Source organism: Haliaeetus albicilla, chromosome W, assembly GCF_947461875.1.
Source record: "Haliaeetus albicilla chromosome W, bHalAlb1.1, whole genome shotgun sequence".
NCBI lineage: Eukaryota > Metazoa > Chordata > Aves > Accipitriformes > Accipitridae > Haliaeetus > Haliaeetus albicilla.
This window is the reverse complement of record NC_091515.1, coordinates 1,980,793-1,993,617: the sequence shown is the minus strand read 5'-3', so window position 1 is coordinate 1,993,617 and position 12,825 is coordinate 1,980,793. Positions and strand designations below refer to the sequence as shown.

General features: G+C 40.3%; 1 protein-coding gene across 2 annotated transcripts in view; it reads left to right on the top strand.

Moving 5' to 3' along the window:
• Nucleotides 1-12,825, top strand: part of DCC (DCC netrin 1 receptor) — a 571,720-nt gene that overhangs the window by 484,076 nt on the left and 74,819 nt on the right. For both annotated transcript variants that reach the window (XM_069774824.1, XM_069774823.1), the window contains exon 15: nt 1,394-1,588. In XM_069774824.1, the coding sequence (XP_069630925.1) occupies nt 1,394-1,588 (195 nt within the window). The remainder of the gene's footprint in view (nt 1-1,393; nt 1,589-12,825) is intronic.

Here is a 12,825-nt window from a genome sequence, read left to right as displayed (position 1 = left end):
AATTTTGAGGAATTTTCAGTATTGCTATGTTATCCAGCTTCTCATTTCAAGGCATCAAATTGTTATTTTATCTTTGGGTCTTGTAAGAAATGCTTCTGTCATTTGTTTTTCAAACAGCACTGTTGAGGAATAGCTGCTCAAGTAACTTTTGCTTCTGCATTAAAACAAAGTTTGGGAGTGGAGTGGGGGTAAATGGCAACTTAACCTGACTTACAGTGGCACTACTGGTGCAATCTGTTTCTTCTTTTTGTGAGTAGCAACTTTTCAGTGAATTTTCTTCAACTTTTAAACAAGACCCATGCTTTGCAATTTTAAGGAGTTGAATGCAAAGGACTTCTAAAGTTGCTAGGTGGTTCAGACTGGTAATGTACCGATCAGCCTTCCCTGAAGGTGCAGCAGGTTTTCAGACTACTCTAATGTGTTCATAAGAATTCAACTGAAAGCTCATAAAATACCAAGGACACATGCATGGGACTGGTTATTGAAAAGTGTTAATTCTTCTTTTTATTACCTTTTCCAAGGTTTACAGTGGGAATGCTTCACAACTGTGAAGTGTCTTTTGTTGGAGTTTACATCATCTTGTCCTTGTTGCCTTCCATATAAGCTTTCATCTATTATATTGCAAGCCTTTTTATTGGGGAAAAATAGTAACTTGTCTCTTTCTGCTCTCAAACAGACAAGCTACTGTGCAGCTCCTCTGAAGAGACTTGTGATATGGTAGATACCGGGTAAACTCAAACAAAAGGCATTTACTCACCTAACCTTTACGCTAAAATTAGGCTTGTAGAAGGCAAATAGACTCCAAGTGATTAATTACTACTTAATGAATTTTACCTGGGAACACCTGTAAATATCTCATTCTGTTACTTCATTTTTGAAATGCTGGTGTATTATTTAAAGCAGCTTCAAAGCAAGAGATGCATGTCCACAAGTTAAATTCTTGTTTTCATGGGAAAGAAACAGACTATTGCCAGAATATACTAGTATATTTCTAACAAAGTAAACCTTTTTGTTAAATAATCTGCGAGCCCAGGACGACTCATGCAATCAGCTGTTAGGATCCTGCTGAACTTGCAAATAGACTAGGGAAAAGTTGTCCTCCTGGAAATTCTTTTGCAGGTCATCTTTCATTTTCCTGCACCATTTTAAATATCTCTTGTAGCCTTATGCTAAAGGTGGGAAGCACCAGGAGATACTCTGTTTAAAACAGGATGAGGCAGCTCGGTGCTCTTGGAAGGGAAGGATGTAGCTCAGAAACCAAATTGCATGTAAGCGCTGCATGTAACTCTGGGGCACCTGGTTGGGCTTTTTGTGCAAATATTTCAATCTAAACTCAAACCTTGAGTAGAATATTAATTTATACTTCTCTCTCTCTTTCTTTTTTTAATCCCAGAATCTCAGGTTCCTGACCAGCCAAGCTCTCTTCATGTCAGGCCCTTGACAACAAGTATCGTCATGAGTTGGACTCCGCCGCTGAACCCAAACATTGTCGTCCGCGGGTACATCATCGGCTACGGCGTAGGCAGTCCGTATGCTGAGACTGTGCGGGTGGACAGTAAACAACGTTATTATTCCATTGAAAATTTGGGTAAGTAATTCTTTTCATTCATTTCATTTCATGAAAAGATGTTCCTCTGAGATTATGCTATTTTTGCAGGTTTATTTTCAGGCAATCACTGGTGTTTCCTTTATATGTTGCTTTCTTAGGCTGTTTCTGCATTCCATTTTACATTTGGTTCTACCTTCAAAACTCTGGACAGTCTCAAATATGTCAAATTTCTTTGATCAAATGCTCATTTAATTCAGTAGACCTTATTAAGTCGTGTGCTCCTAATACTGACTCCCACTTGTGCAGAGAGCTGGACCTAAAGATGTTATTCCCTGGGCTGCCCCCCCCATGTTTGAATTTAATGGCAATCGCAAAACTCCTATTTTGTGTCTGTCAAAATGGTGCCCAGAGAGAGGTGGTTATTCATTATTCATGGCACAGCCTCTGTGACAGTTCATCTAAATTCTCAGCGTGGTACACAGGGACCTGGATTCTTCCAGTGGTGACGGACCGTTCTCCTAGCACTGGGAAAACAGTTCAAAGTTTAAAGGAAGTCAAAAAGTTTAATGGTTTCCTTGTGGTTTCTGCTTTAGCACTTCTATTCCAGGTAAAAATGGTAAGTTTTCTGCTTAGTAATCTGGGAATGGTCAGCTATTACAGGAAAATTCATTAACTTGGTGCATTAGGGGTGCACAGCTAGACTAGTTATCTCAATTCTGTAGGGCCAAAACTCTTTGGTAGCTGGGGACGCTTTTATTTGGAATTTGTGTTTTATAGCACCGTGAAACTGCATCGTCCAACCTTTCTGCTGTTTCCTCGGGGGAAACCTGGAGAGTAGCATAAACTGTTTTTACTGTTACTTCATCAAACAGCTTCTCTATGTCCAGGTGCATATTTCATCATGGAAGTATTTGCAAAGAGCCGTGCATAAACACTCCCAAATACTCAGTGAGTTCTACAGAAAAAGGCAGATTTGATAATGTTTTGTGCAAGTGCGAAGTTACTATGCAAAATGGAAAGATATCTGGACTATGGCAGAAATTTTGTGGAATATAAAGATAAAAGCCATTACTAATGAATGTGTGTGTCTAATAACTAATGGTCAGGATTAAGTGCAAAGTATTTTTTTTAATTCCAAAAGGGATTTAAATTCTCCCAAGCCTATTTTAAGTTGTTTCATATCTCTAATGAGTTTTCAGTTGAGTCTTTCACCATTGTTGACCCAGAAGTACTAGAAAAAAAAATGGAGATGGACAGAGCTATCTAAGTTTTGCAGAGTACCGAATGCTCAGCTCCCACTAAAAGTGTCTTGATTAACAACTGGAGAAACGTCTTGGGTTTTGTGAAACTTTAGTGTTTGTTTTCCTTCATGTATTAAATGACCAGTGAATATATTCGCTCATAGGACCTCTGATAGCCACTACCGTCAGGTGGAAGATATGCTAGGAACAGCTTGCAGATACAAAAGCCTTCTCATAGGGTAACTGTACTTGGTATCTGTGGAAAGTTGATGGTGTACTTCAGGTATTAGAACTGTTTCTGTGGATTAAAAGGGTTCTCCTATATTCTTGGCCCTGCCAACAGGCAGAAGTACATAAAAAGTCCAGCAAGTCAGGAAGGGTGTTTCGCTAATGTACTTTACTAATATACAGAAGTAACACCCAGACATCTAGAAAATGTCAAGAAACTACTGAGTGTATTAAATATTTAGTTATAAATAATTCGGTCACTGAAATCAGGGTTGGGTTTTTTTGCTGAATATCCTCCAACAGACTGAGGTTTCATGAACGTTATTAATTATTCAGATGGAAAGTATCTTTTCATTGTACATTTTTTGGTTTGATTGCAAATATTCAAAATGTGAGCACTGTAACTTAATTGTCAGTGTCCAGATAAGCTGCATGCATCTGGTCTTGAACTGGATAAGGATGCAAGCTCTTTGGGGCGCATTTTAAATTTGACTTCTCCAAATGTTCACGTGTACAACTTCAGAAATCAATTCCATGAATAATTGCATTAATTAAATTCCATCATTTAAATATCCACAGAAAATGAACCCCAGAGGGATGTGACCAAGGGCCCAGAGAAAGCTCTTAAAAAATTAGAACAGTTGCCAACACTTCCTACATTATTCACCCACTTTATTAGAAACCATTACAAGAAAATTACACAAAATGATGAGACAGAATTCTTTTCCTAATAAAAGTACTGTTTTCAAAAAGGTTATGAATCAAAATGTGCTGCTGGCAGAAATAAGGGGGAAAAGTACTTCCTAGATGAAATGAGGGGAAAAAATACTTCCTAGATGTTATATGGATTCACCCCACCTGTTGTAAAATTTCCTATGAAACCTGTGCATGAGTATGGTATTCATTGTCATAAATGTACTATGTGAAAGCGACAATGAAGTCTGATGTCTAAATAAATGATGAACTCCAGTGAGTTTTTCTCTCCCTTCCAAAGACCTCATCCCTTTTGATGCTCGTGGCTTTCAGCGATTACTTCCTCTTGGCTCCCCAGCTCTGCTTTGTCTCGTTACACAGAGACTGCAGAGAGGTCACCCCACTTTGCCTCAATCCAGTCTGTGATGTATGTAGCTGAAAAATTGGGGTTTTGCAGCTTCCTGAGGTTCACTGCAGTTTTTATTGTTGCTTTGTATGCTATTTTGAAGCACACTGCAAACCTATGTATCATTTAGATTCTGGAGTCGTAGATTCTTTCATTAAAGAGCAATCAGATTTGTTTGACATCAGCTGCCTTTCAGAAATCCTGCCTGACTCTCACTTACAGTCACCATTTTCACCCACAGATGCCCAAACCCAGCAATCCAGGTCCATGTCAGGCATTATTTTACTGCTATAAGCTCGTGCTGTAGTCCTGAGAGAAATGATGGGGAAGAACTGCTCTGTTAAAAGTAGTGCCGTGTCGGGTTGAACAGGGACATGAAACACCCTGACACCATACGTGTGTGCATACACGCACGCCTGATCTTTCTCCTGGGAACGATTTTCTTCTGTCTGTGTTCAGACCCACACAAAAGCACGTCCTGGACATCTTTCCAAAGCCCTTACAGTTGAGGGATTGACAAGAGGGATGCACATCGGTATTGGAAGTTGAAGCTAACAGCCCCCAGGCTGGCTCACTGGCTTTATTCCCTTCCCAGCATCCGCGATATGGTTGCCCTGGAAATTCCTGCCTTCGTGATCCCCCTTTGTTTGGTGGTTCCTGCCATAGATGTGCGATAGGGTTGCTGTGGCAATTCCTGCTTCTTGGATATATAAGGCTGCAGTCCTTGTGCTGGTATTCGTGTAGGTTTTGTTCCTCCTTCCCTAATTTGTTTGTGCAGCCTCGGGTCGTTGTTGGCCACCTGCACGCACATCCTATGAATACGGATGGTTGGGTACCATTGTTATGAATGTCTGGAAATACAGTAATTTGTTGTAATTTGCATTTTTGTGCAAAATTCTGTAATTCTCAAATCTAATCCTAAATGACTTACTACTATCATAAAAGTTGAGGCAGAGTCAGAAACAAAACTTAGTCCATGCTTTAAGCTCAGGTCTGTTGATATTCTCTGCAGCCAGGCTGTAAAGAAGATGGGTAGCTTCGCTTGTGGTTGTGGTATGTCAGCGTTTGGTGGTGAAACCTTTGTGATAAGACAGAACTACTGATAAACTCTCTGACCCACTCTCTAGACTGGTTATTTATTTTACCCAACTTCAGATGTTTAACTGAGTCACCTGAGTTTGAGCCATATCAGCCCATGTTACTTCTCTAGTCCCTCAAGCAGGAAAAGAACAGCAAGGATGGTTCAGCCCATTCAGCAGCTCCATCATCTGACTTTTTCTCCCTGTTGACCACAGCAGATGTCCATAATGGTAACTTAGCCATGCTGTGCGTTGTTACACATCAGGATTTGCCATTCAAGAGCTGATGATGAAATTCCAAAGATCTTTGCACCTTCAATCTGCTGCTAATGATCGACTAAAAATGCTTTCTGTGTAGTACTTACTGGTTTTGGATATGGGAGTCAGATACCGCAGTCTCTTTAGAAATCCTATCGGACACTTCACTGCACCTTTATAATCCTAAATACTTTCAGAACTCTGCTTGAAAGTACAAGGCTTGGAAGCAATGGACAGTCTCCTTAAGTAGATCACCCACAGGGGAAGATGGAGACCTACACGCTCACGGAGTGGTCTGCTTTTTAATTCCTTCCCTCTTGCTAATGCAAGTGTAACACCAATATGCGCAAGTTGTACGGCAGCTTTGCATCACATTTTCAGGTACTTAATTGGTTACTGCCTTCAAGCAAAACTTTTTTAATGCCTGAATGAGCCTGTACCGGAGCTGTTACAGCACTTGTCTGAGTAGTACACTTCAGCGACTGAATAAATCACTTCAAAAACATGAAGAAAAGTACTCAGTCTTTCATAATAGTGATTGAGAACTTTATTCTGTGTGATGATCATCTTGAATACAACTATATAGAGGTAACACTTGTGCTCTAGAATGAATTAGAGTGATTTTCTTATGACTGAGTGGTCATATTGCCTTGGAGACACCTCCACAGGTGCAGAAGAATATAAGAATATCCAGAGACTTCAGCTTTGTCAGTGAAGAATTTGTTGTATTTTCTTTTTGTAGTGTATGAAAGATATTTGATGTCAGTCTCATAAATTTCAGGAGCAAGCATCCCCTGTTCTCATTCAACCTTTTCTGTGACAGAGATCAGTGCTTGACTGACTCTGCAATGAATAATTCTAACAAGGAGACCCACTTCTAGTGAGCCACTTCAGTTTGTTTTCTTTCTGTTTCTTTTAATATTTTTTTAAATCTTTGCTTGTGATTATAAATGGCAAGGTTATTGGCTGAGTAATGGTGGGTTTAACAATATCGGAAGAATTCACAGATGCCAATTCTGATCTTTTACGCCTAAGAAGTAATGATTTCTGTACTGATCCAGCTCAGAAGGCATTAAGCGTGGTAATGAACTGGCTGGGCTCATGTCCATGGAGCTTCGTATTAAAGTTTACTCATGAAATAAAAGTTTAAAAGAAAAGGGAAGAAGTAAGCCAAGGAGATTTCTGTTTACTGATTCTGCAAACATAAACCCCCAAATATCTGAAACACCACACTAGCTGTAATAATTTGCATAAAACTTTCAGTATAGATCATAAAGCTGTATTTTTAATTAATGTATTGGAAAGATGAAACGTGGTAACTTTATCATAGCATATTCCGGTACATTATAACATTATCGTATCATGCCCGGATATTTGGATGACTCATTCTGGGATATTTTAACAACTTACTGGGATAATGGGAAGAGGTCAGAGGCTGACACGAGAAGGGTGGTAGGCTGGGCGTAAGGAGACCCGGCGGACGACCGCTAGCCTCCCAGTGCTGCACGGTGTGGCCTCTGCCTTTGCTTTATGTTAGTGACATCCCAACAGCAAAAATGCTTTAAAAAAGCATTTGAATAGTAACAATAGAATAATTCTGCAGCTGACGACAGGGTGTTTGCACCACATGAAAGAAAGCAGAGCGATGCAGGTTCGAAAACCTAAGACTCAGTTTTAAGCTGATCACAAAAGGTAGTTCCTCTGGCGTCCATAATAATACTTCCATCTGTAAAATGCCCTAGGTCTTTCCCTGAGAAAATGTGTATAAAAATTATTATTTTACAGCTCTTCAAACCATTTAAAAACTAAACGTGATGGGAAAGCTGCACCGAATTCTAGAGTCTTACAGAAATGTGGACTTTCTTCTTCAGAGCACATCCCTTCCTCCCCCCTTACGTATGTGAGAAGAGAAGAACAAGGCGTAATTTTAGAAAGAGTTTTTAAGTACAGTTGCCTTTATGTGATCTAAGAAAAAGCTACATTCATCTCCCCGAGTGTGTAGGAATTCGTATGCACCCTCTTGAAAGAGTTTGATTGGGAAGCTGGAGTGCACATCTTGAAATATTATTTTCATGTCTCTTTTTAACTTGAACCTTTGATCCTCCTGGCCCAGCAATGAAAGCAAAGTGCATAATATGCAGCAAAATCTAGCAAAGACTTTTCAAAGTTACTCCCTCTCCTCCCATAAAGCCTGAAGCTACGCACATCTGAAAATTTTAAGCTCTGAAGAGAAAATCTAATGGATGTGAGCAATTTCTGCTTAATTAGTAGTTTGGAGATTAGAGCTACCATATGAATAATAAGAATGTATTAACAGCTCACACCGGTAAGTCATTTTATAATGCTGGAGGGGGTTGCACGGTCTCCCCTGCTCTATACGGACTGGTGCAAGGGACTCTATACGGCACGGTGGGAGTTGGCAGCCGGGGTAGTCTTGTCTTTGCGCGCCTTGATGCAAGTGTTACTGTTCAGCTGATGCGTGAGCATTTTGGATGGCACAGATGTTCAACTTTACAGATCCCTGCATTATTCAAGGAATAAAACTTTAAAAAAAAATCGACAATTACAAGTGACAAGAAATGAAGATAGAGCTTTTAGATCTGAATTTATATTTTAACAAACATACCAGTAGGAATACAAAGGGTTCCATCAAATTCACCTTCAATCTTAACTGCGAATCAGGGAGAGAAAGAAGGTTCTTCATTTTCTTTAATCTTTGCAGATGACAGTTGTGGATTATAACAAAGACATGAAAGGGAACAAAAAAGCTTTTTAATGTAGTTTTGGGTTGTTTTCTTCCCTTTGCATTTTTAATACAAAATGGAGCAGCAAAAATCAAACAAAAATATGTTAAATTTTATGCATCTCACTGTTTCCCTCATAGATCACATTAAAGCACAACACTAACAAGTAAAGGCACTTCGAGACTCTAGGGACTGTTCATTTTCTTTCTTGCCTTTGAAAACTGACTGTCATTTAAAGAATGCTGCCATTTCTGCAAATACTTCATGCAACAATTTTCTTTCATTTCTCCCTGACTTTGCTTTCTTACAGAGTATGGAGAAATTGCTCCCAAGCAAAGGGTCCATGTGTGATCCATGCATTATTTATATTGCGAACAGATCTTGCGTAACTCCCCCAAATCAGATATTGTGTGGATTTTGACAGTGTCCTCATGTTAAAGTGAATTTTAGCCTGCCCGTATACCTATGTGTAGGAATCCGCTCATACGCTTCACTCTGGCTGACTTTCTGTAAGGCTTTTTAGTTTGTTTATGCCTCAGTTCTCCAGCTGTAAAAAACAGCTAAACAGGCTTCTCTGACAAAGTGTTTAGGATCCATTGACAACAGATGGAACAGAAGAGCTGAATATTTCCCTTCTTCGTTGGTAAAACCAGAATGCTGAAGAATAACTCTTAATCCCAAATTATAATATAAATAATGCAGATAGCCAAGAATATTTTTTTTCTTTATACTCATTCATCAACCACAAAAAAAGGAAGCTTTGTTGCAAGGCTTAGTTTTCAGGGAAAAGGGCAGATACAACACTCTGCCGTCTGGATTGTCACTGGTCTCTCAGTCGTGGAAGCCAAGGAGATCAAAACAGCTAAGTGGCCCAGGCTTATGGATGCACGTTTGCTTGGATGAAAGACTTATTTTTTGCAAAGGAAAGCACAACCTCTCCTCACGGCGCGACTTTCATTGTTATTATTTGTGTACGAGTGCCTGAAGAAACCTTGCCCGCACACAGGTTAACCTTCCTGGTACGTTAATGGCGTTTCCTCTGATGTCAGGAAGCATCTCGAGTCACAGCTATTCATTTTTTATTCATTTGTCCATATGTCTTACACTTCATTTCTGCTACACTACTTTACTCTTCCTGAGTTTGTCTGCATTTGTAACATCAATAACAAATGTATGTGATACGCATAGGGATTTTTTTGTTGTTTTGCATCCCTACCGACACAGAGTGCACTGAGCTTGCAATGCACCATGGGAGTTGTAAAGGTTCACATCTCCGCAGGAGACAAGACCTATTTCTAAGCATGTTCAAATTACAGTCTTTCCTCAAAAAAAAAAAAAAAAGCCCTGCACACTTTGTTATAATGCACAGAGGACGTAGCTCGCAAGAGAAATCAGCAAGCATAATATATGATGAGATGACATCTTAAAAACAACTGTAAATATGGATTTGTTGTTCATCTCCTGAACTACATTAAAATAAAAGCACTTAACAGATTCTCATTATGAATTCTCTTTGCTCCGTTAAACACTTTCTCTAGCATTTTAGAAGTTAAATGTTTCCAGAATCAGCCTGAGTACCTATAAATATACAGGCACACCCAGAATAGCGAGGCACATCGTTGTCGCCCAGCTGCAGCGATGTGTTTTGATGCCGTGACCTTCACTGCAGGGTCTTGTCCTCCCTGCGCTGCACGGTGCGCTCCCCCAAAGGCGCCGGGGCTCCAGGTAGGTCGATGTTGACTTTTTTGGGATGATTCGCTGAGAGATGTCTTGCCAAGGGGGACAGCCTTTGAGAAGACAAGGAGGTCCAGTTGCTGGAGGATGCTGCTGGAGCTCACACTGCAGCACAGTAAGGCAAAACCCCGGGTGTTGCTACCTAACCAAATTTTTGGAAGATGACTGGAGTCCTAATTTATCATCCAGAGAGCTAGGACATGCCTTCAACAGTTGTAAAAGAGTCAATGGCGAGACTGGATTAAAAATTACAAGTTAGGTTGTATTCATTTGAAATGTAGATGTTTAGGACCTCCCTCTGTCCCCCGTCCCTCGCATCTCTGGGAAGCAGATGGGCAGAACTGTGCTCTTCAGGGACAACTTTTGGTTAAATATAGGAAATATTTTAAGCATGTCTACGTATTAACTTATCTTTGTTATTTGTGTTACAGTAGCGCCCAGAGGTTTGAGGTGAGATTGGGGTTTTGTTGCATAGTTAACATAGAAACACAATGTAAGACTCTACTTCAAAGAGCTTATAGGCAAAAGACTAAAGGAAATTAAAAAAAAAGAAAAGTTAATATTGTAGGGACTGAAGACATACAAAACCCAGTGACTTATCCATCATTTCTTGAGAAGTTTGTGACATACTGCAGACGTGAATCCAAGTTTCCACTGTTCCCTGTATTCCCTCTCAAAACCAAATGTTTTTGTCTAAAAAGGGCTTTAACGCTCAGGTGGGAATTTTCCCAGGCCAATAGTTTCACATTTTGATGCCTCAATCAGCAATCTGCATTGCTCTTTCAGATCCTAAACAGAACAAATTGATTTTCAGGAGATACTAGTACTCCTGATGCTTCAAATATCATGTTAGTTAGCTGACTTTGTTTAAACATTGGTTGAAACCTTTTGGCATGGAAATAATGGGCCTGATTTCCAAAACTTACATTTTGTGCTTTCCATTCACAAAGAAGATACCAGACCCATTCTCTGTAACCTTGGAAAATGCATTCTTGAATTTTACAGCATCTGGTAAGTTTAACTTAATTGAACAAAGTTCTTCTCTGTTATTATGGATTGTTCAGTTTACCAGAAGATGTAAATATATGCTAATTTGGTTGTGTTAGAAATAGGATAATTTATTGGTAGGTCTCTTATTTTCTTGAAAGCAATACATGAGCTCTTTATTACCCATTTTAGCCTTTCTGGTAGTGACTTCTTTCTAAATTACCTAATACATTCGATGAAATAACATCACAGAAATTATCACCTCATCCACCACTGAAATGCAGCCATTGCTGATGTACAAGAAGTGCCTAGAAGGAATAAAATAAAACTGTTTTTCTCTAGCTGACAACATAGGAGAAACTAATTTGCTGAATTTCACCATGATAGTCTATTCTAGTGGAATATTTATAGTTAAATTTGCTAATATGATTAATAGTTTGGGGTTTGGGGTTGGTTTTTTTTTAATGCGGATATCATTTCCCTACATTGTGCTAAAATTTGCTTCTAAGCTTTGCTCTCCAGGGCAAGCGTATGCTGTCCAAGAGGTGGAATACATCACTTACTGTTTCTTTTAATGCACTTTAATCTGCTGGCCATTAGGTGCCCAGTGGATATTTGTAAAATCAGAGTCAAGGTACCTTTCTTTTTGGGTGATGGTGTACAGTCCATTGCTTGAGGGTAATTTCTGCACAGAGGAGGCCAAATCACCCCTTGGGCTTCCACCCCCCAGGCAAGACACTGCTGGTGCTCTAATGGCATATGTGACACGGTTTGTTATGCCTGGATGCCTGACTAGCCTGACACCGCAGCGCTCAAAGCACAAATTTATTTAGTAGCCTGCTGAATGTTTCCTCCAAGGTCTGACCCAGGTGTGAAGAGATTCCCTCGGAATTAGCCTCCGGAGGGACCCCTCCGATTCCCTCTGAGCCGTCTCACACAGCAGGAACCTCTCCTGCTTTGGGCTTGTTTGTTGTGGCACTTCTAGTTGAAAACTTGAGTGTAAACCGTGCTTTGGGCTCCTTAATGCATGTAGGGTGGTTTCCAACTCCCTGGGAGCGTTCAACCCCAGCCCTGGCTGCAACCCTCCGTTTCAGGTCCAGGTTACAGAAGTACGCTACATCTGACTGCGATGTTGGAAGTGCTTTACCCTCTTGATTTCTCAGAATTCGGTAACCCTTGTCTGCAAGAGTTTATACTTCAATTTGACATTCGTCCTATAGATAGATTACTTTTTCCTGGCAATAAACTAGTGTGACTAGGTCTAGGAACTGGTACTGGTACTACTGATTACTAGGCGTAATGTTTTCACAAATCCAAACAGCAGTAAATGAGACAGTTCTCTGGTTGCTTTTTGAGATAATTGTAGTGATGGCTTTTCTGTCCTTTGGAGGGTCTTTCAGCATCAGTGGCAATGGCAGGACACACAGGGCATAGACATAATTCTCTTGAAGACCTTTTCTCTTTTAACAGGGCATTTCCTTACTCTACTTGCAACAAAAGCTAGCATTTGTGTTTCTGCTCCTTTCTTGGCTGATAAAGTGGAGTCAGTATGCTTTTGGCAAAGCAAACGGTGAGAGCAGCATAGAAGGCAGGAGGGTCCTATGTCAGCAGCTGGCTTAGAACTTCCTCCTCAGGTTGGTATCAAGGCCAGGTTCCTGCTCTCATCATGGTTGTGGGAGCAGGTATTAATTACCACAGAATGACTTAGGTTGGAAGGGATCCCTCAAGTCATACGGTCCAAGTCTTTGTTCAAGCAGAGCCAGCTTCAGAGGGAGCTCTGGGTCACACCAGCGTCCTCTGCAGCTGACTGCTCAGCACCTCCAGGGATGGGTGTTCCACAGCCTCTCTGGGACCCTGCTGCAGCGCTTGACAGCCCTCATATTTATTTTTTTCCTGATAACTAATA